The 20,114-nt window shown below is 46.5% G+C and overlaps 1 protein-coding gene across 3 annotated transcripts; it reads left to right on the top strand.

The window, feature by feature from the left end:
- Positions 1-430: 430 nt before the first annotated feature.
- On the top strand, positions 431-19,499 carry CLDN16 (claudin 16). 3 transcript variants are annotated; one of them, XM_018912949.3, is made up of 6 exons: positions 431-3,637; positions 16,575-16,677; positions 16,929-17,093; positions 18,138-18,329; positions 18,653-18,799; positions 19,060-19,499. In XM_018912949.3, exons 1-5 carry the CDS (start codon positions 3,575-3,577, stop codon positions 18,790-18,792), a joined length of 663 nt encoding a protein of 220 aa, XP_018768494.1. In that variant the 5' UTR covers positions 431-3,574; the 3' UTR covers positions 18,793-18,799; positions 19,060-19,499. The 3 variants fall into 3 exon arrangements, with proteins under 3 accessions (XP_018768494.1, XP_018768495.1, XP_009087392.1); XM_018912950.3 differs by lacking the exon at positions 431-3,637 and adding an exon at positions 3,690-3,862; XM_009089144.4 differs by lacking the exon at positions 431-3,637 and adding an exon at positions 11,800-12,032.
- Positions 19,500-20,114: the final 615 nt, after the last annotated feature.

Consider the following 20,114-nt stretch of genomic DNA (forward strand, 5'->3'; position numbering starts at 1 on the left):
GAATGTCCAGGGTTCCTGGTGCTTCTCAGCACTGAACTGACTCACCCCTTTCCTGACCCTCCTGCCAGCCCCTACCTCAACAGACTGGGCAGCTCCTCACTGCCTCCTGCAATGCAAGGTCAGCTCTGGACAGGGTTAAAAGTTACCAAGACACTTAGAGGAGGTTTAGATCCTTTTTCTAAAGGCTCTGAGCAGCCAGGAGGGAGAACAGAAAGAGGGATGGGAAGGTCTTGGACTTCAGTACTGAACCTTCTAGGAAAGTACAGGGAGGAGTCCTGGGTACCAATGATCTGATTGCACTGGTACTGGGAGGCACATCAAGACAGATCTTGGGAAAATGCATGCACCAGCATGTGATGCAAGTTGTAGCACCCTGACCATGCTGTTAGCTCTTGGATGGACCAAAATTCATGGCCACTGTGTCCTTGGGAATTTTTGGCTTAGGATTTATCTTAGAATTTATCCTGGTGGCACTGTGGGGACAGTTTGTGCCAAAACTGTGTAGTGTGAGTCTGACCGCTTGCTCATACTGTAGGACAGCATTCGTGCTCAGTCTTCCCCTTCCAGAAGGATATGGAACTTAGACTGGAAATAGCAATATTCTTTGAAGGTTACTGTGGGATTGCAGCCTACACCTGCCTGGAGATGGATGCTGTGCTCCTGGGGGGCTGTGCAGCCATCCCATTGCTGCTCTGTCCCTGATGGTACTGCACTGGGCAGTGCTGCTGGGTGACAGAGTGGCCTTGGGTCAAACAAAGCCAGTGAAAGGCAATAAGGACACACATCCATGTGCTCTCAGACCTCCTGCAGCCCTAATAGGCTGCACCACAAGTTGCCAGTGCTTCTTTGACCACTGAACATCCCTGACAATCTGTACACAGAGTTTACAGAGTCCCCTCATGCTCAGTGCCAGCCTCATAAACGCCCAATTTGTATTTTGCTTTCTAGGGACAATTTGAGGTTGATACTTTTTATTCATGTTTCATGAAAGATTTCAAAACCCAGAAACTATTTCTGTGGAATCATCACAAGGAATTTACATAGCAAGATAAACACTGAAACTCTACTTTTCCCCTTCATCACTCATCAATGTTCTCAGTGCTCTGGAATTTGCAGTGGATTTTACACTATCCCTAAGAGCACCTAGTCTCCTCTTCTGAACTTCCTTTCTTTGAGTCATGAAATATCTGATTTCTTTTCTTGGATGGTTTTCTGCTCTGCCTCAATGGGCAAAAAAACCCCCTCTTTTTACTCATAATCACCGTCTTTCCTCCTCTGCCTGAGGTTCTTTTGTTGTTTTCGTTTTTGGTTTTTTTTTTTTCCATTGAAACTCACAAAGAGTTTTCACTCTATTTTCACGTAGTTTTTATACCTGACTTTTGGGAAATACCATTCCTTCAGATCATTAATCTCAGCTGAGAGACCTAGGTTTATCCAAGATGTTGCAATCTCCTCTGTATTCTTTAGGCTAAAGGTACTCCCCTAGTGACAGTCCTCAGTGATTGGCCTGCTCTTAAGTAAACAGGCAACTTGAATTTTTGTCCTTTACAACAGCATGACCAAGTGAGAAGAGGTGTGTGTACAGACAGTCCCTGAAATCAAACTGGGGTGTTTCTGTCTGCCGGTAGAGAGACTTCTCTAATTGTTCAGAGAGATTGCCCTCGTGTGCCACAGCCCTGGCTGCACCGGCCAAATGCTCAACACCTTGGTCATGTCACTCCCTTGGGGGGTGTGAGTCAGAGAGCAGCCTCAGCGCTGTACTCAGCACAGATCTCAGCTCTGTGGGTAGTAAACGATACCTGTTTCCTTTTCTGGCAAAAACAAGCTTCAACACTTGCCAGGACTTGCAGGTGAGCAGCCTGGTTTCCTCTTCTCTCAGACAATTTTCAGGGAAGGTCTCACTGTGCCTGCCTGTGTTTGGGAAGCTCATATGTGGTTCTCTGTCCTTGCATACTCTAAAGCTTGTCCCCAGACTCCCCTGAATTCATCCTTGAGCTGAAACTCATGTATAAGGGTAAACATCTGATTGTGAGTTATTATGAGTATGGGCAGGTGCGCAGAGCAGCAGGTGTGCAGAGCAGGCACAGCTGCATTACTCTGGTTTCAGAGTGAAGGCACAAGCTTCACAACTAGACCAGAAAATGGGAATGGCCAGACAACAGTGCTCCAGTCCATGTTGCTGGTGGCAGCTGGTTGTAGAGCCAGGAAATAATGCAAGAACAGTGATCCTTCCCCAAAATGCATTATAGCCTGCCCTGATCCATGTCTGAATAAACCTTGAGCCGGTGCCAGTACTTTTAGCTTTAATTTTGTTCCCTCGATTTTCCCTCCATAAATTCAGCTGTTTGTTTTTTAAACTTCTGGCACTTGCAGCATTCTACAGGAAGGAGTTTTGCAGATTTACTCTGTATTTCACAGGAAAGAGCAACACCTTGTTTCTTTTGAACCCTGTGACTTGCTGTTTCATTTGAAGTCCCCAAGGTTCTAGAGGAAAAGGGCGGACTTGTAGGACCACATGTGTTTAGCTCAGGTTTATATTGTCAAGAAAAACCTTAAAAAGATTTTGTTGTTTATCTGCAGGCTGCTTTTTCTTCTCTCTCTCCCACTTACTCCTCCATCCACCCAGGGGAAACACCTCTGCTGAACCTTAGCTCCAAGCTCTGTTTTGCAGGCAGCACCCAGATGTCTTTGCCCAGATGTCAGGAGGATCTAAGACCTCTGCAAATCTTCCCTGGGATTAGTCAGGATTGTGTCCAGCCTGGTCAGCAGTGAGAGGCAGACTGTGTTTGACCATGGTAGCAGTTGAAGCAGCCAAAGATCACAGCTTTCAGGGCTGGAGAGGGCAACAGCACAAGGAAAGTTTAACCCTTCATCTGCTGCTCACTCCTGCAGGGCTGCCATTCAGTACAAAGTTTTACAAAAAAGTTGTTGGAAAAGACTTTTTTCAAATGACTCACATTGCCCATAAACCACAGGTCAGTGAATAGCACCAAAACCAGAGCTTTTACCTACACAGATGAATTGAAACCATCATTTCCAGGACCAAAGCTCAGATTTCCTCCTTGGTATTGAAATTTGTGGTCGATGGAGGGAGCATCCATTGGAGGGACTGACAGGATTTATTTGATACTGACTACACACAGGGAATCTAATCTGAAAATACGATTTAAAATTATTCATTCTCAAATACTGGAGACAGAACAAGCATAAACCAATCTATGTTTGGTCAGCAGACATGACCTGGAATTCCTAATCATCTGGAGATAAACCAAGCTAATAATCAACCCTCTTCTTGCAGTCATTCAAACATTCATATTTTCCCACCAGTTTTAATAAGGTTACAGTTTTGGGAGTAGTTTAATTCCACTCTTCACATGATGGATTTCATCTGGCTGTAGCTAAAATGTGTTTACATGTAACACACTGAAGTTGTGTGAGGCTGGCTGAACTCCTGACTTCTCCTGCAAACCTCTCTCTCGTGAGGACTCTGAAAGGAATCGTGTCTCCTCCCCAGCTTCTCAGTTTTCACCTGTTACCTTTGTTTTTTCTTCTCTTCTGAATCAGCAACTAACAAATGACTACAGGGCCAGAGACTGTGCCTCAGAATGCCCCAAAAACACTGGAATCTTTCTCGTCTGTAAGTAAGTGGTTTTGGCATGTGTAAAGCTGTATTTTGTGTGTCATTACCCACAGCTCTCAGATCTCAGGGCTTGCCTGTGCAAGGCAGTGTGTTGCCAAAGAATAAAGGTGGTCCTGCACTTGGCTGCTCATGTGTTGTTTCCCAAAGCAGTACTGGAAGCTCTGATAGAGATTCCAGGGCATGAAAACCAACCCCTGGAGGCCAAGAGATTTGACCCATAAGGTAGGATTTATTTTGTTTTCAGTTTTTCTGTTTTAATATTGTTCTTTCACTGGACATTCTGTACCAGAGGCCAGATAGAAAACAAAAGTCAGATGCAATCAAATTCCTGGAAACAATGAGTTTCATAGTACTAGAGAGGTAATGGTGGGAAAAGCAGGGAGTTAAATATTGTAGATAGAGGGTAGCTTTACATCATATCAACAAGAAATGTCATTTTCAAAATGTATGAAACTAATCGTGGTGTCATGTTGGGACAGGTGTGGTGAGGCATCTAGGAAAGAGGTTCAGCAGTGATGTGGCAGATGGAAAGTGTGCCCTGTCAGAAGGGTCAGCCACAAGGTGTGGCCACTTTCCCCACCATGTGCCACTAGGAACACCTGGAGCACAGCAGTTCCTGGTGTCACGGTCCCAGGGCTGGAGGACTGAGAGGGGAAACAAGGAGAATAAGTGAGACCCAGGCTGACTGAGAGCGAGGCAGATCCCTCTGTGTGTGTGAGTGTCATGCTCAGTGAATGAGCCATGAGAGATGTGCACCAAGGTCCTGACAAGATAAAAATCATCCCTGGTACCATCCATGGAAGAGTTTTCTAAATGCGTTTCCAGATGATGCTTGCAAGGTCTTGGTCATGATCCTCTAAGACCAGTTATAGCAAGAATCACTTTTCTACCCAAATCTTACCAAGTGTCCACCAGGAACTCAGTGATGGATGGTGCCCATGCTCATTTATGAACTTGATACCCTAGTTAAGAAATTAACTTCCTGAGACTGGCAAGAATCTGATCATCTTCAGAATCACCACTGAAAAATTTTCCTCTTTGGAATAACCTCAGGTTGTTCTTGCTGAAATCAGATGAAGGGAGGAGGGAGGCATGGGAATGATAGTACAAAGGGATGGGGAGGGGAAAAGATGTCTAATGACTACATCTGAGGTCCTCTGGAGGAACTGCTGTTCACACAGTCCTGAAGACAGGGTTACCTCTGTGAAGTCAGAGTTTCCACCATTTACATTGCCCAACCACTGCCCAAGTGAGCCATCAAGATCAAGTACCTGTGAGTCTGGTTTTGGGGGCAGCCTTCACACCAAGGAAAAGCCTGAGCTGTACTCAGCACTTTAGAAATTACTCAAAGATTCTCATCTCAGGGTATGTCTATGTCTCATCTTTTTGTGCCTGGATCACAACCTCTGCCCTTTTCCTAAGCCCTTATGACATCTCAGATAATTAGTGCTGGGAAGATAAAGTGATCCAGTGTCCTTCCTAGAAAGGCTCTGCCATAAATTCTTGCCAGATTTCTAGATCAGGCTGTTAGGGGCAATGCAAAGATTAGGAAATGAAGTTTCGCGTATTTTTCAGGTTGCTGAACTTAGTTCCTTTCACATGCTGCTAGGAATTCCTCTGGGGATCAATAAGACCAAACCTATTTGTGCTGTCCTTGGACATTGGAAAAATTCAAGATGCACAGATTACTGTGCTGTAGGAAATCTCATGACAGGCCAGAAACAGTTAACAACTGCTCAGCATCCTCTAGAGGTATGTTGGTCCTCTATAACCATCTTCCAACATGTAGTTTTCTCTGGAAATGGAGAGGAGCAGAAGGATGGGATTTGTTAGTATTGACATTCAATGTGGTCAGTCCTCTTTAAGACAATAAATCAGAGCCAGGTAATTCTGAAGCACTCAGTAGCCCCTGCCCTGACACACGTGACTGTTTTTTTCAGTGGGGACCAGAGTTAAACACTTAAAGAGTATGTAAATGTAGCCAGTTATTCTAATGCCTGCAAGGAAATGAAACTCTTGAAAAGCCTTGGCTAAGTGCAAGACCCATCTGGACTGAAAGCAGAGCTGTGTGTTGGCAGAGGAAGAGGGAAGGAGTTTCTTCCCCGGACTTTCCAACACACCCTTTATCGCTAGGACATTGGGAGAGCACACTGGAAACCCAAGGTCACATTTCAGTGCCTGGAGGGAGTTTAAAACCCCAGTTATCTGGCTGGAGGTCAGAGGATGGGGGTGTTTCTCTCACAGCTGTGTCCCCGCTGGTGAAACTCTCCCTTAAGCCCGATGTACGCAGAGGCTTTGCCGATGGGTGTTTCGGGAGCGCTCGGCGAGCCCACGCCCTGTGCTGTTGACAAAGAAGGTGCAAATGAAGCTTTAAGCCTGAAAAGAGGGGAGGGATGATCTCCTCTGGGAGAGCGTGGGTGAGGAACAACACATCTTAAAGAACAGAAACCGGGCCCTTCGTGAACCGGGACCACCAGGGCAGAATAGGGGCAGGTAAAAGAAAGAGGGAAAGGACATGCTGTGCTTTCTTAGTGCACAGAGAGACTCCGATGTGGAGGAGAGACAGGACACTGAGTGTGTCAGGCAGGCAAGTGGGCAGACCCTGATTTTAAGACAGTCACAGCCCAGAGTTCTGCAGGGAAACTCCTTGCCGATCTTGCACCCAAACCTGGCCCTCACTCGTCTAATCAGATCTCAAAACTCCTGTGTTCACGGTCTGTGAATCACAGCAGCAACTGTTCTCTCCGAGCCTCAGATCTTGTCCTCTTTGGCTTTTTATAGCAGACCAAACATCCTGTTACCAAACTGTGCATTTCTAACCCCCTAGTTACTTTCATCCCTTTCTCGATGAGTCTCCTAGAGGGTCTTTCGTCACTCTGATAAACAGGTTGGTGAGTATCAGCGAGACGCACAGAGGTCTGAAGCGGATGTTTCTTGTGAAGTGAGTCACAGGGGGGGCTGGATTCCAGCCAGGAGAGCTCTGCAGGGCCAAGCGCACCTACAGCCCCTCCCCTGCGCTAAGGTGTCTCTGAGGAGCGTGGACACGACGCAGAGCCCTTTCACCGCGGCACCTTCCTCCTGTGCTTTTCTCTGCTACTCTGGAGAGAGCGAAATGCTGCTCTCCCTCTCCTTCCTGCACAAATGCTGGTAGTGGCTCGGAAGTTGTGCTTCACTTGCGTTTAATCACCCTGGTATCAGCGCACGGGAAAGTTCAGGCTCATGCTGGGAAAGGCACGCTTGGATGAGGATGACTCCGCAGGGACGTGGCAGGGCATCTACAGCCCCCGGGGTGCCTGGAGACGAGGGCTGTGGACTGGAACTTGTGACATGCCGAGAAAAGGTGTGTCTGATCCACTACCCAGCTCCTCTGCCAAAACACACCTGCGTGCAGCTGGTATGCAGTGAGGGCAGCGCGTATTCTCTGGCGGCTCCCAGGAAAGCCGAGTGGTCACACACGTTTTCAGTGATAGGGATCTTACCACGCCCAGGCAGGGAGTCCTGCCCCGGTGCTAAAGAGGAGCGGGACTCCTCGCTCTCGATCTAAAGGCACTTAGTCAGGGCCTCGTTTTCCCCAGCTCTAAAGTGGGGTTAGTAATACATCATTGAGATGATGTGTTTCTCAGGTGTGGGATTTCATAGGCAGCCATAAAACAAAATTTATTGTACTGAGGAGAAGATGGTACTTTGAGAACCTGAAAAGACTATAATCAAATGCTTGTTTTAGCATTTATTGCTTTGTAGAGACTAAAAAAACTGTTTTAAAGGAGTGTATGGAAGTATCATATCTGTGTGTATAATATACAGACACACACAACCACACACAGAGGTACAAACACAGTTTTTACTTACCAATCCTTTAAGCTCTCATCTACTAGAACATGCCTTTGCTTTCCTATTTTCCTTTAATCTTATAAGTTGCCTGCTTGAAAAATCGTAGGCTGCTCAGAAGTCTTACTATTTTCCTTGGGGTTACTGAGCTAAAGCCAAGCTAAATCCCAAGGTTTTGTGGCTGTATGATCATGGCTGAAGGGGCGCATTACACACTGCTCTGTAATTTATTTGTGTACACATCTCACATCCAAGGAGCTCTGCTCTGGAGATGAACACACTTAGAGGCCATGGATGGTGTTGTGTGAAGCAGGAAAATGGAGTTGGTACAGCCAGGAGGAAGGAGTGGGAAGGGTTGGGCAGACAAGCCCATGGAGCAGAAGGGCTCTTAGGGAAACGCCTTCCAAAGATCTCCATCACCTCTGACTCCTGATCCCTTCCTGCTGGACAAGCCCCTGGCCCTGAACACAAGTCACGTCACGGGCTGCTTGCCTGTTTGCAGAGAGGTCTGTATTCCATGCATGAACGCACAGCATCACCACTTCCTTCTTGCTCCAGGCCCTTTGCTACACTGTATATTAGACACTGAGGAAGTAAAGGCAGAACCACCCTTCTGTGCTCACAGGACTGCAACCTCAGGGGGGTGTTGCTTTGAAAATGGTTTTGTCAGTAGACTGGTGGCAACCACCTCCCGAGACTGGCAGTAGTTACTCTTTCTCTAACACAAATAGCTTGGCTTTAACGTAGAGCACAGACCACCTTGTGTTAATGAGTAATAAAAGCAATCGATCCATGGTGGATTTGTCCCTGAGCTGGGACTGAGTGTAGTCAAGGTGATAAAACTCCTACATTAGCAAAGGTGATAAAACTCCTACATTGCTGCATTGATACCACACAGAGTGAGACCTTGACAAGGCCAAGCTCTGACAATCAAATACCCTGGTGCTTTGGTTAGTGTCAAAGCACAGTTAGCATATGTAGTACAGCCTACAAATTCACTGGAAAGCCACCCTGCGTCATGTCAGCCAGGTTTTGGGCTATACAAAGGCATTTAGGGAGGTTATTTTGGGAGAGCTGTTTTCTGAAGCTGAGGGGACATCTGTCATGCAAGTTAGGAAAGCAGACCACAGTGAGAAACTGCTACAGACTTTGCTTCAAGAAGATGCTGACTTGTTCTAAATAAAGAGTATTAAACATGTACCTTGCCATTTTCTATTAAATAAAGAATATTGTTATTTCTAGTTATTTCTAGTAACTACAGCAGATTCTATGGCTGTGTTTGAAGACACAGACCTAAAGAAGGACCAGATATTGGATTGGTCTCTCCACCCGGTGAAAAGCCACAAACCATCTTCATGTGTTGCACACTTTAGAGCAGCCTTACACCAGGGAAAACTGGAGGATCCTGATGTGCTCTGCTGTCCAGGCCAGGATGCTCCAGAGCCCCAAGCTAGATGCAAATGGCTGGAGCCACTTCCTGCCCCCAGTGACTCATGGCCAGGGAAGCACTGGCATCCTGCTCCAGGAAGGGTCACTCACCTGCCCTGCCCTGCAGGGAAGGTGAACACAGGGAGCTGGAAGGATCTGGGACAGCAACACTTTGCTGGGCATGCGGAAAGTAAACAAGACATCACCAGGACTACAATAACAGCTGGGGGGAGATGGAGTGAAGCACAGGCAGCACTGGTGCCTCACATGCTGCCTCCACCCCTTGGTGGAGTTTGCCTCTTGGTCTGACATCCATGGGCATTTCATGGACTGGGCTGGAAGAACAGAGTATGATGTGCCCAGCACTAAAGCTTAGAAACACTCTCTGGCTATTAACATGGGAGATTTTCACTTTCTACCTCTGCCATGCTCGTATTGAGACACTTCCACCATGCACCAAATAAGAGAAAATGTGCCCTTTCTTTCCACTGGGCTTAATCCTCCCTGAAAGTGGCTTGCATTTGGGTACAGGACAGAAGGAGAAGGCAATGGCTATAATACATTTCATATGGCTATAATACATTTCATATGGCTATAATAAATTTCCTGGTTAATCCTGGCTCTGTTGCTGTTAAACTCTGGTCTTGACATTAATGCTGATTATGAGAGGGCTGTCTCAGATTTTTCAGGCCTGTTCTATCTCACCACACCCCTTTTTCTGAGTTGCCATTAATAAGAACTGACCAGGATGCTTTTTAAAAATGGGTGCAGACAGAGGTTAATGAACTCAGAACAATACAAGTATAGGAAGATGTGTATTTTCAGTACCTGTCTCAGACAAATGTAATCTGTATAGATTACACATATGTATGTGTAGGGGGATAGAGTATGGGTAAATGAAGGTGGTAGAGAAGGTAATCTTATCCCCCAATGAGTTGCAGCTGGACTAATTACTAAAGATTAGTAGCTGGCCTGATCTTAATAGGCCACACTGTAGCCAATAAGAGCAAGTGGTATAAAAGAGTGGATTGGTGGGCTCTGGAGTTGGATGTCTGCTGCAAGGACCAGGAACAGTCGGTGCTTGGAGGAGCTGCCTGAGAGAAACATCAAGGAGGTATGAAGCTCTGGTGATATGAAATCCTTGCACTATAATGACATTGTGCTATCTAAGACAACATGTGTGTAATCCATATGTGATACATATATGTGCTAATGAAAGTCATGATCCCTTATGGGACCTGTGTGGCCACTGCCATGTCCCCATGGGTCAGACCTGTTGAAAACACAAAGCTCCCCTTGTCCCAGAAAGCCATGAGGTGAAAATTGTGAAGGTTTCTTTGATTTATCCAGCCATTTGGATACCAGAAAATTCAGTAGAAAGCATCATATCCGCATAACCACATCAAGACCTGCATCTGGGAAAGATGGAAGAAGGAAAGTTCCTCACTTGTCAACTTCTACAAATGGAATTAGGAAACAGAAAGTAGAAAGCTGAAGCAGAAGAGCCTCCTGCATACCCTGGCTTTATGACTTGGGACTTCTGTTCTCCACTTAAGCCTCCCAAAACATGTGCTGAGGACCTAATCCACAGGGTGACCTCTGAGGAGTGGAGTGAGCCTGGCATCGAGGGTAAAAGTTGTGATCTCTGTCATCAGAACTGCCTCATGAGGTTATGATTGGAATTATACGAGTTATCTATTGTAAGAATAAACTTCTCATTGCTGCGGTATTTGAAGGGGAATCCCAGCGAAGCAGAAGTTTGAGCAGTGCTGTAAAGGTGCCGCTTGGCTCCATCTGGAGGTGACAGCTCAGATGACAGACACTGCCAGCTCGGGCAAGCAGCTTGGGAAGCAAAGCTGAACACAGAGCAGGAGGCTGCTCCTCTGCCCTGTGTTGAATATTTGCCCATTCAAGGCAGGTCTTCAGCCTGTTACTGCTTCTCCTTATATTCAAAAATAACGATCCCCTGAGGATGCGATGTTTTCTGTGCTTTTTTACCTTTGGGGTGGGAGGAATTTCTAGTCCCACTCATTTGGTTTTCCTGAAAGGTGCTCTGGAGCCCTGATGGCGTTCTCAGCACTGAAGGAGAGGAGACATTGAGAAGCCTCTTACAGAGCCCCAAGCCTTCTGCCCCTGGCAGCCTGTGTGACCCCTGCTCACCTGCAGAGCCCGGCAGGAAAACAGCGGTTTGCAGTAAGTAAGCAAGGGAAATTCCAGAGTAAGCAAGTAGGGAAATTCCAATCAACTGAAATCCTCCAGACTGGCACTAGTCTGAAAACTTCGAGATTTCCACATGGGAGTTGTGGAAATTGAGACCTAGGGCATGAGAGATATCTAGGTTTGATTTAAATTCAGGATATAGAGTTCTGTATCTGGGATGGGGGTGGATGTAGGCTCTGAAGACCCATGACTGCTGCCTTTTCCTCCCTGGTGACATTTCTGCATTGAACTAGGGCATCACTGCACCAGAGACCAACAGGGTAACAACCAAGAGGCCTGGGATCTACACCAAGACACTTTAAAATTGCTCCCTGATAAAGCATAAGTCATTGAACAGGAATAAATGTGTGTGTGTGTGCATATGAGAGCTCCTCTTTGTGTCCCTCAGCAAGGCTCAGGACTTCTTCCCTGTAGAACAAGTTTTGATTGTTTTTTTTCTAATCTCTATTTTGACAAAACCTGCCATGATACCTGCCTGCCCTGGCAGCCCAGGGCTGCAGTTACCTGCCTGTCCCTTCTGCACAGCCCCATTTCTCTTCAGTCAGGCATGACAGGAGCTGTGGCGGGGCGGATTGGCTGCAGCAGCTCCCGTGGGCGCTCTCACCCCCTCCTGACCCCTGGCAGTGAGCACTGCCCCTGCAGCCATCACTACCAGATGGCACCTGCACGAGAGAGGAGGTCCTGCTCTTCATGGTCACTGCTGGGCATCTGGCACACTGATACTCTGTCTCTATCCTGGCTTTGGGAACAAGGCTGGGCACTGTTGCTCATGCTCCCCTGGGTGTGCTGAGCACCTGCTGGCATGAAGTTTTTCCTCCAATATGTGGGCTTCTTTTGTGCTTTTTTCTCTGCTGCATTTTTGATAATATCTACCTGGACAGACTGCTGGATGGTGAATGCTGATGACTCCCTGGAGGTAAGACTGGGATGAGGAGAGCCTGATCACCAAAACCAATGTGTGCTAGAGAGAGTTTGTTCCTGGTATAATTGCTCCACTCCACTCTCATGTTCTTTCTCCCTGTTGTGCTGGATGAAAGTGGATGAGAATGAAAATAATTACTGTGGCAAGAGCAGGAGAAAAGTGGCATTTTGGGAAATTCTCTTTGCCAGACTTTTTTATCCAGACTGTGCTCTTACTTAGTAAGTTCAGGAAAGATCTACAGGCTCAGTTTTAAATGTGCATGAACTTGAGAAGAGTTATCCTGTACCTCCAGCCTGCATGGATGTTTTGAAGATGTTTCTAATTCTGTAGTTCAGACTTGGTAGAGACATCCAGCATGTACAACTGCTCTTCAAGTCTTTTTCTGACCAGCCATTGAGCTACAGGGCTACCAGAAATTTTAGAGGAGCATGGGGACTCAAGATCTCCTGGAACTCATGTGAACAGTAGCACTCTCATATTAGAGAAAGGTATTGGCAAAAGGTAATTGCAATCAAGGGCGCAGATTGCTGCTTACAGGCAAGGTGTGCCCCAAATACTCCAGGCCCAAAATCATCACTCACTGTTTCTCCAGCACTTAATACTGCAAATTTGTAATTTTCTTCCCAGCACAGCCATTCATTTCTGTACATTTAAGCTGCAGGTCCACAGTGTAGGAATCTGCTCTCTGGAAAATTGGATTGTTTGGGCTGTGAAGGTGAAACACCTTCCAGGACAGAAAGTTTGGCTGAATCTATCAGGAGGAAACTTTCTATCTGCTATCCAGCATATGAAACCATGAGCTCTTCTGCACTCAGTGGTTGCAATGCAGCATTTAGCTGTAGCACATGAAGGGGTGAATTATCCAAGGAAAGAAGAGTAAAACTAATTACAATGAAGCATTTTTTTCTCTATGCCGCAAGAAATCCTGACACTCCAACTGTCAGAAACCCTGAAAGGTGGATGTGAGTGCCAAAATTATGATCCAGTGTGGTGCAGCTCCTGGTGGTCAGCACATCTGCTCAGTGAGCCTCTTTTCAGGACAAATAGAGTACCCCCAGTGATGCTGGATGGGACGTGACTCTTCATTTGGGAGATATTTCAGATTCTTTTCAGAAAGTACTCAGATGAAAGTATCAGTATACTCAGAAGAGCCAAGGGAGTCCATTTGTAGGCAAAACAGATGAGAGAAGCCCAGCTCCTGAGCAGAGTGAGTCCCCTAAAGAGCTGGTCCATTACCCTGAGGCTCTGTAACCTTGTCATCCTGGAGCAAAGGCACCTGCGATGGGCTGTCCGAAGTGCTCCATTAACACCCAGTTTGGTCATTAGCAACCACTATTCTCACATTCCGGCTCTGAGTGTGAATATTAAATAATGGAGCAAAACGCCCCCAGCCTTAATACCTGACCACTGATCTTAATGACCCTAATGACTCACCGCCTCTCTAAACAGGGGAATGTCCACGGCCAGAAAGGCTAGAGTCCGCAGTGACTCCTGTTTTCAGCTGGAAAAAGGGTAAGTTGGGCAACTTTGGTTCCAGGAGAAAGGAGCTCCATCCTTCCGCAGCTGCTGGATCTTGGCTTTGACCCTGGCCCCCCGCAGCTGGGGGGGATGGAGCCCTTCCTGTGGTCCCACTGGAGAGGAGCATCCCAGGAAGAAGAGACCGGGGAGCAGCGGCCTCCGGAGAGGCTGCAGGGGCCCTGACTCAGCTTTCACAGCCCCTCACCTCCCTTGAGAAACAACAGGTTACAGAGAGTTATTTAAGTTAGTGACTCCCTGTGAAGCATCAGGACAGGGCTGGGTCAAATTTTGTGGTGGTTTGTAGTGGAAAAAGCCCATAATCTGCTTCTCAACGAGTGCTGTATTGTGCAGACAGTCCCTCCCTGTTGCAGGTGGATTATAAATATCACCACTACTGTTAAATGCTGCCTGTTTTACTCTCAAGCTGGGCTTGTAATCATTGTCTGCTGGCACCTTCTCAGAGTGCGGTAAAACACTGTGACTAACAGCGCTTACGTGTTTGTCTTCTCCGCTTTCCCCAGAAGGAGAAGCGTGTGCTTGTTCTGTAATTTTCCTTTTTTTCTGTATGAGAATTATTTTAATATTAATTATACATTATGCATAGGATATAATTACATGTATTACAGTCATTATGCAGTTCATGTTTTACATGCATACTTGTGTTAGGGAAAGCAGGTCGTGGCAATGTGTTTTGTAATCTGAGTGCGGGATGAGGAGCCTGGCTGTGATGTTTGGCTGCTCTGGAGTCCTCAGCTGGAGCACATCTGCTGTAGGGGGAGAGAGGTGATGGGGAATTAGTGCTACCAACATGGTGCAGGAGTCCAGCCATGGGACGGGGAAATCCATGTCCCCACATGATGGCCCATGCCCTGACCCAGGTCCCCTTTACAGCAGAGAGTTCCCGTGTGCCTGAAGGTCTGTGCTGTCAGCACAAGGGAAGGTGCTCAAGGGTGGCTTGGGAGCAGATTAACAACCAAAAGAATCAACAGTGCACAAAGCAGAGGGGAACAAGTGTTGGCCCTTGGCAGCAGAAACCAGAATAGCTCGGCAGCAGCTCGGGGCAGCCACAGGTCCCCACAGTGACACCTGTTCCTATCCCTCCTGCACCAGGCAATAGGACAGTTATCCTTGGCTGCACACTGGCTGTATGGAGATGGGCTGGCTCCTGCTTTGCCCATGCTGACTGTAGCAGGAGTAGTGACAACTGAAACATCCCAAGAAATGAAAAACATTAAACAAGTTTTTGTTAGTCTGGGAAGGGGGTTATTTCACAAGCTAGACCATAACTGTTGTGCTTAAGACCTCTGTTTTGCTTGGAGGGTGACAAAGCCTGGAATCCTGTTAGTCTCCTTATAAATAACTTAGATGTAGATGCTGCTTGTAACATTTAAAAAACAGTAATAATATCAGCAAGTGAGGAAGTAAGTGACATGATTAGCTGAATGCAGAGTAGTATAAATATGCCTGTGGTGGTTTGGGAGGAAAGAGAAATCATATAAACACAAGTGGAACAAAATGTAATTTAATAAAAATATGCTAATTTCAAGCACAGCCTGAGCAGTGGTGAGTTAAGACAGACGAGGACCTGCAACTGCATTAAGAGGACAATGGTAAAAATACATTGAATGTAAACATGGCAAATTGTTTTATGAGACCCCATTCTTCTGAAAAGCACTGATTCAATGAAATTAGTTTTTTCCATCACTGCTTCTCATTTTTCATCGTATTTTTCATTAAATATGCCCTAAAATTCTCAGAAACATTGAGCGCTTCTCATCCTCATGAAACAAAACATGTAGATTATTTCATTCAAGTAAAAATAGCATCTCTTCTGCCAGTCTGAAGTAGCGAGTCATTTTTCCTCCCCTTTGATCCAGCAGTATCACAGAGGAGGTGCACAGCTTGGCTCAGACATTGTGCTGTGGAGAAAATATTACAGTTGGCTACAGACCTCAGTACATCCTGAATAAGATTTTATTATGTGTCCAAGATATGTTATTATCTGCTTTGTGATTTACACAGTGCAACAAAAATGAATTTATTGCATCATCCAAGCAAGCCTGGTCCCCTTCCCCTGCGTGAAACTCATTTGCTGGAAGAGTTTCTCTTTCCATTAACTGCAGTGGGTGTCGCTGGCAGAAGTGGGCGGGCTGGAGTCCAAAGCTGCACCGACATTAACTCTGCTCCTCGTATGAGCAATTCCAGGAATATTTTAAAGGTGCTTGTTGCCATATTTGCATTGGTAATGGAAATGCCTCCCATATTAAAGTGATTTACGGAAGGCTGGGCTGGGAATGGTATCTACGGCTCGAGGACAGCGGAGACCATTAAGCACGATGCTGCTGCCTCGCCTGCCCCAGTCTGGATGTCTCAGTGATGACTGTGGCTTGGCCACGTGTGGTCCCATGGCTGGCAGCACAGCGGGAGCCCCAGGGCCGGGATCAGCACCGGCTGCCTCTGGTTTTCCAACCAGTGTTTACAGCAGAGTCATCTGGGGGCAGCCCTCCCCAGGTGTCTGCAGAGGGGCTCACATCCAGACTCCTCTGCACTCCTCTCCCACTCTCTCAGCAGCTCCTTAGCCATCAGGAGGATGATGTAAGGAAGGGGAGCACAGGCAGCAAAATCTCGGGGTGTCTGGTCCATGGCCCTGCCCAGCTCAGCCTAGACAAGAGTTTGGCAATGAGTGAGCAAACCTGCTCTTAGATCTTTCTGGTCAGCCACCCCCCAGCTCCTCCCAGAAATTTCCTTAAAAATTTTTATCCTGACTAGTAGGCAAAGGTTTTTTTCCTAATGTCTAGTGTGATTTTTTTTTTTTTGCTCTAATGTAAAAGCATTAGTAGGAACATAGAAAATGTTGTCTTTTTCCTCCATGGTTCTGCTTTTTCTCTTCAAGCTAAATGCTCTGGTTTACCATCATTGTAACTGGACCAGGATTTCTGTTGAAAGGGCTAAGGCAACCACCTGCTGCATTGGTGAATATTTTAACCTATGGTCTTTTTTTGTCCTCTCAATCCACAGGTGAGTACAAAATGCCGTGGTCTGTGGTGGGAATGTGTCACAAATGTTTTTGATGGGATCCAAACTTGTGATGAGTATGACTCCATCTACGCCGAGCATTCTGGTATGTAAGAGTCAGAGATGTTTCTGCAAGTGGTGGGGATACTTGAGTGTAGACTAAGAGTATCTGTTCTACTCAGTGACAGATAATTAGAGGCACATTTCTTTTCTCAGTCAGGTATTACTCCCAGGGGAATCTGAAAAAAGCTGAACACCACAAAAAAAAAAAAAAAATTGTTCCTGTGGGATCTGACCCCATTACCTGCTCACATTTCCATTCCTTGTGCACTGGAATGATCTGCTTTTGTCCTGCAGTGAAACTGGTCCTGACCCGAGCCATGATGATAACAGCAGACCTCCTGTCAGGATTTGGATTTCTCTTCCTGGTCCTGGGACTGGATTGTGTGAAATTTCTTCCTGATGAGCCGCTCATCAAGCTGCGAATCTGCCTGGTGGCTGGGGTTATGTTGCTCCTTGCAGGTATTTCCCCACTGTGTTCCCATTGTATAGGACACGCTTTAGCAAAGTGGAGAAGCATTAAAAGCCTTCTTTTATTTTGTCTGGTGATTTTCTGTTGGGGGAAATTTGATTAAATAAATAAATCATTTGATTTATTTATGTAATGCAGCTTCTTCTGTTCACCACCTGCCTCAAACAGCATGTAGTTGAGTTTATCTGCTTTCAGTTCATGTTTTGATCCAGGTGAGTTGGCTTCGAGTTGACTGACTTCCACTTATGGCTGTTTCACTGTGGAGCTGTTGAGGTTGTTGATGCAGCAAAGACACCTTGCTGTAGGTCTCTAGACAAATTGCTGAAAGACTAGAAAGTCCTGGCATCCTGGTTTGGTTCCTGGCTCTGCCACAGATTGTGTGACCTTGGGCAAGTCACTCAGCCCAAAATCTCTGCAGCTGATCTCTAATAAAAGGATAATAACATGTCTGTCCCTTCTAGGTGATAAATACCCAACTGGCTGAGGTGCTTTGCTGTTACAGCCAGTAACAGTGGGAGAATTTTAAACACAAAGATAAATAGCCAACTAGGTACCAAATAATATAATTTGACTTTATGCCAATATAAAGCAGCTACCTCTTCTTCAGTCTAAGCAGATTTAATGACTCACCCCAGCCACTGGGAGCACATGTAAAAACACATTGAGAGGCTCTTTTAAGCATCTTCCAATTCACTTCTCAAAGTTTGTCTGAAAAGCATCATCAAAGTTCTGAAAATTAAAACAGGTCAGAAAATTGAATTCTGGAGACAACTTTACAAGCAGCTGAGAGGGAAGGAGCTTCCTGCCTTTTGCTGCAGAAACCTGAGTGCTGCCAGTCTGCTGGAAGTGTGTCTGAGTTCCAAGCCAAGAGGTGCAGCCTCTGCCTGGCAGCACAGGATAGCAGCAGGAGCCAGTGTGAAGAGTACAGAAGGGGCCAAAACCTGCCATCCCAGGAAAGTCTTCCCACCCTGCAGCTATAGCTTTAGATCTGATCCCCCATGGTTCTGAGCATGGCCCCTCTCTCTGCCCTGCAGGTCTCCCTGGCATCACGGGCTCCGTGTGGTACGCCGTGGATGTCTACGTGGAGCGCTCCTCTCTGCTCTTCCACAACATCTTCCTGGGCATCCAGTACAAGTTTGGTTGGTCCTGCTGGCTTGGCATGGCGGGGTCACTTGGCTGCTTCTTGTCCGGGTCCCTGCTCACCTGCTGCATGTATCTCTTCAGAGGTGAGGAAGCACGGCTGAGGCACAGCTCAGGGACAGAGCCATTGCTCAGGGCGTGTTACAGGTGCACAGGGTGGGGAAAGTCCTTTGGCATGGTTGCTCATCTCCAGGGGTGATCTTTTCACCTGTGAAATGGGAATAGTCTTAGGCAGCCCTAGAAAGCACATCAAGGTCTTTATGTGGGACCTGAGGTGTAAGGATGGCATAAAGTTTGTTGTTATTATGTCACATCTTGGAGTGCTGCTTTCCCTAAATAACAAAACTTTGCAGCTGCAAGTCACCAAGCACTCATTAGCAGTTCCTATTTCTCTCCCTGTGCCTCACAGAGAGCAGTTCTGGAAGATTCCATCCTGCCTACTCCTTGAGGAAAGGCTATTCCTCAGCTGCGACTGTTGTAACCAACGTGCATTTGCCTTCCTCGCAAACAGCCACCTCCAAAATGTATGCAGTGGACACAAGGGTGTGAGGAGGAGGTAAGTGCTCCAGAAAGGGCTCTGCTTTAATTTGTAGTGGATTGCACAGAAACTCAAGCTCTTGTGGTTGTGATACAGATGCAGTTGAATTTCAAGGGTCTACTGTATGCTACAATGTTTGCATTACGAGAGCTTCAAAATACTTTTCCTTCAAGAAAGTAAACTCTGAGAAGATCCTGCTTTCTGGAATCCTCTTGGTTTGAGTGCTAAGACCACTTGTATAAGCACAGACTGAAATAACCAACACAAACTTTTTTCAGCATTTGTTTCAACAGTATTGGTGGAAGTGAGATAAATCAGCCATTCCTGAATCAGACTGCAGTGTTCTGCATGAAGACCCCCAAACTGCAAGATGGATCTGTTCCATGTCTGGCAATGTGTCAACAGAGTGTACAAAGGAGAAAATCCTGCCAAAGGGAGGGAATGACTGCCTGACCAACATCTGGACCCTGTGCCCTCAGCAGGGGGGTCTGCCCCTCTTACAGGCACCTGGGGAGCGCTTCAAGAGATAAGAACTTTGTTAAATATCTGACCCTCTCTTTGGTCCATGAGTCTGCACTGAGAAATGATTGTAAATGCAGGTGCATTCTTGCCTGAAAAATACAGTCCTTCTCAGTCAGTGTTAAAAGGTACACTACTAAACTGTGAAATCTGGAAATTGCCAGCTTCATTCTGCTTAATAAAAACATTGCTTGGGCAAAGTGAGTGAAGATCCAAAATCTGAACTTGTACATTACAATGTGTCTAAATTAACTAGAAGCTAGGATAAATTATAACTGTCCCTTTCCATGAAAAGGTATTTAAACCTAGTTCAGGACTGCTGTCCCTGGCTGCAATCCAGGCTGCCATAAGCTGGATGAAGTTAGGGTCTTTGCTAGGGTAGGGGAGGAAAATGCCTGTATGGCTTAGCATGTTCCTTAAGAATAGATGTGAAGAGTTTTTTCATGCCTTTAATAGAGAGAAGCTGAGACAGAGTTATCTTAGGGTTGGTAGGAACTGTCCAAATCCAGTCCTTTCTGACCATGGGCACCACACCGTATCATGGCCACTGAGGGTTGGGTAAAGTCTCCCAGCACAGAGATTTATCTGCTTAGGGGCAGTGGAGAAACAAAGCTGGAGTGTCAGCTGGGTGTGCACAGCTGTGGGTGCTGAGGCACTACCAGAGGAAGGCTTCCTCCATGGACTGCTTGATGGGGAGGCTGGATTTCCTTCTCCCAGACAGCATGGAGTGAAACTTTATGTTGTGTGGGCCAGAGGGAGATGGGCTGGCTGAGGCTGGAGCGAGCTGCATCCCAAGCAGCACTTGTGATAACTC

Source organism: Serinus canaria, chromosome 9 (genome assembly GCF_022539315.1).
Source record: "Serinus canaria isolate serCan28SL12 chromosome 9, serCan2020, whole genome shotgun sequence".
NCBI classification, from domain to species: Eukaryota; Metazoa; Chordata; class Aves; order Passeriformes; family Fringillidae; genus Serinus; species Serinus canaria.

Bases quoted from the DNA above. Each gene is read 5' to 3' on its own strand.
- CLDN16 (XM_009089144.4), top strand. From the start codon at position 11,919: ATGAAGTTTTTCCTCCAATATGTGGGCTTCTTTTGTGCTTTTTTCTCT. The intron at 16,678-16,928 runs GTATGTAAGAGT...TTTGTCCTGCAG, and splicing joins CATCTACGCCGAGCATTCTG to TGAAACTGGTCCTGACCCGA. The intron at 18,330-18,652 runs GTGAGGAAGCAC...TGTGCCTCACAG, and splicing joins CTGCATGTATCTCTTCAGAG to AGAGCAGTTCTGGAAGATTC.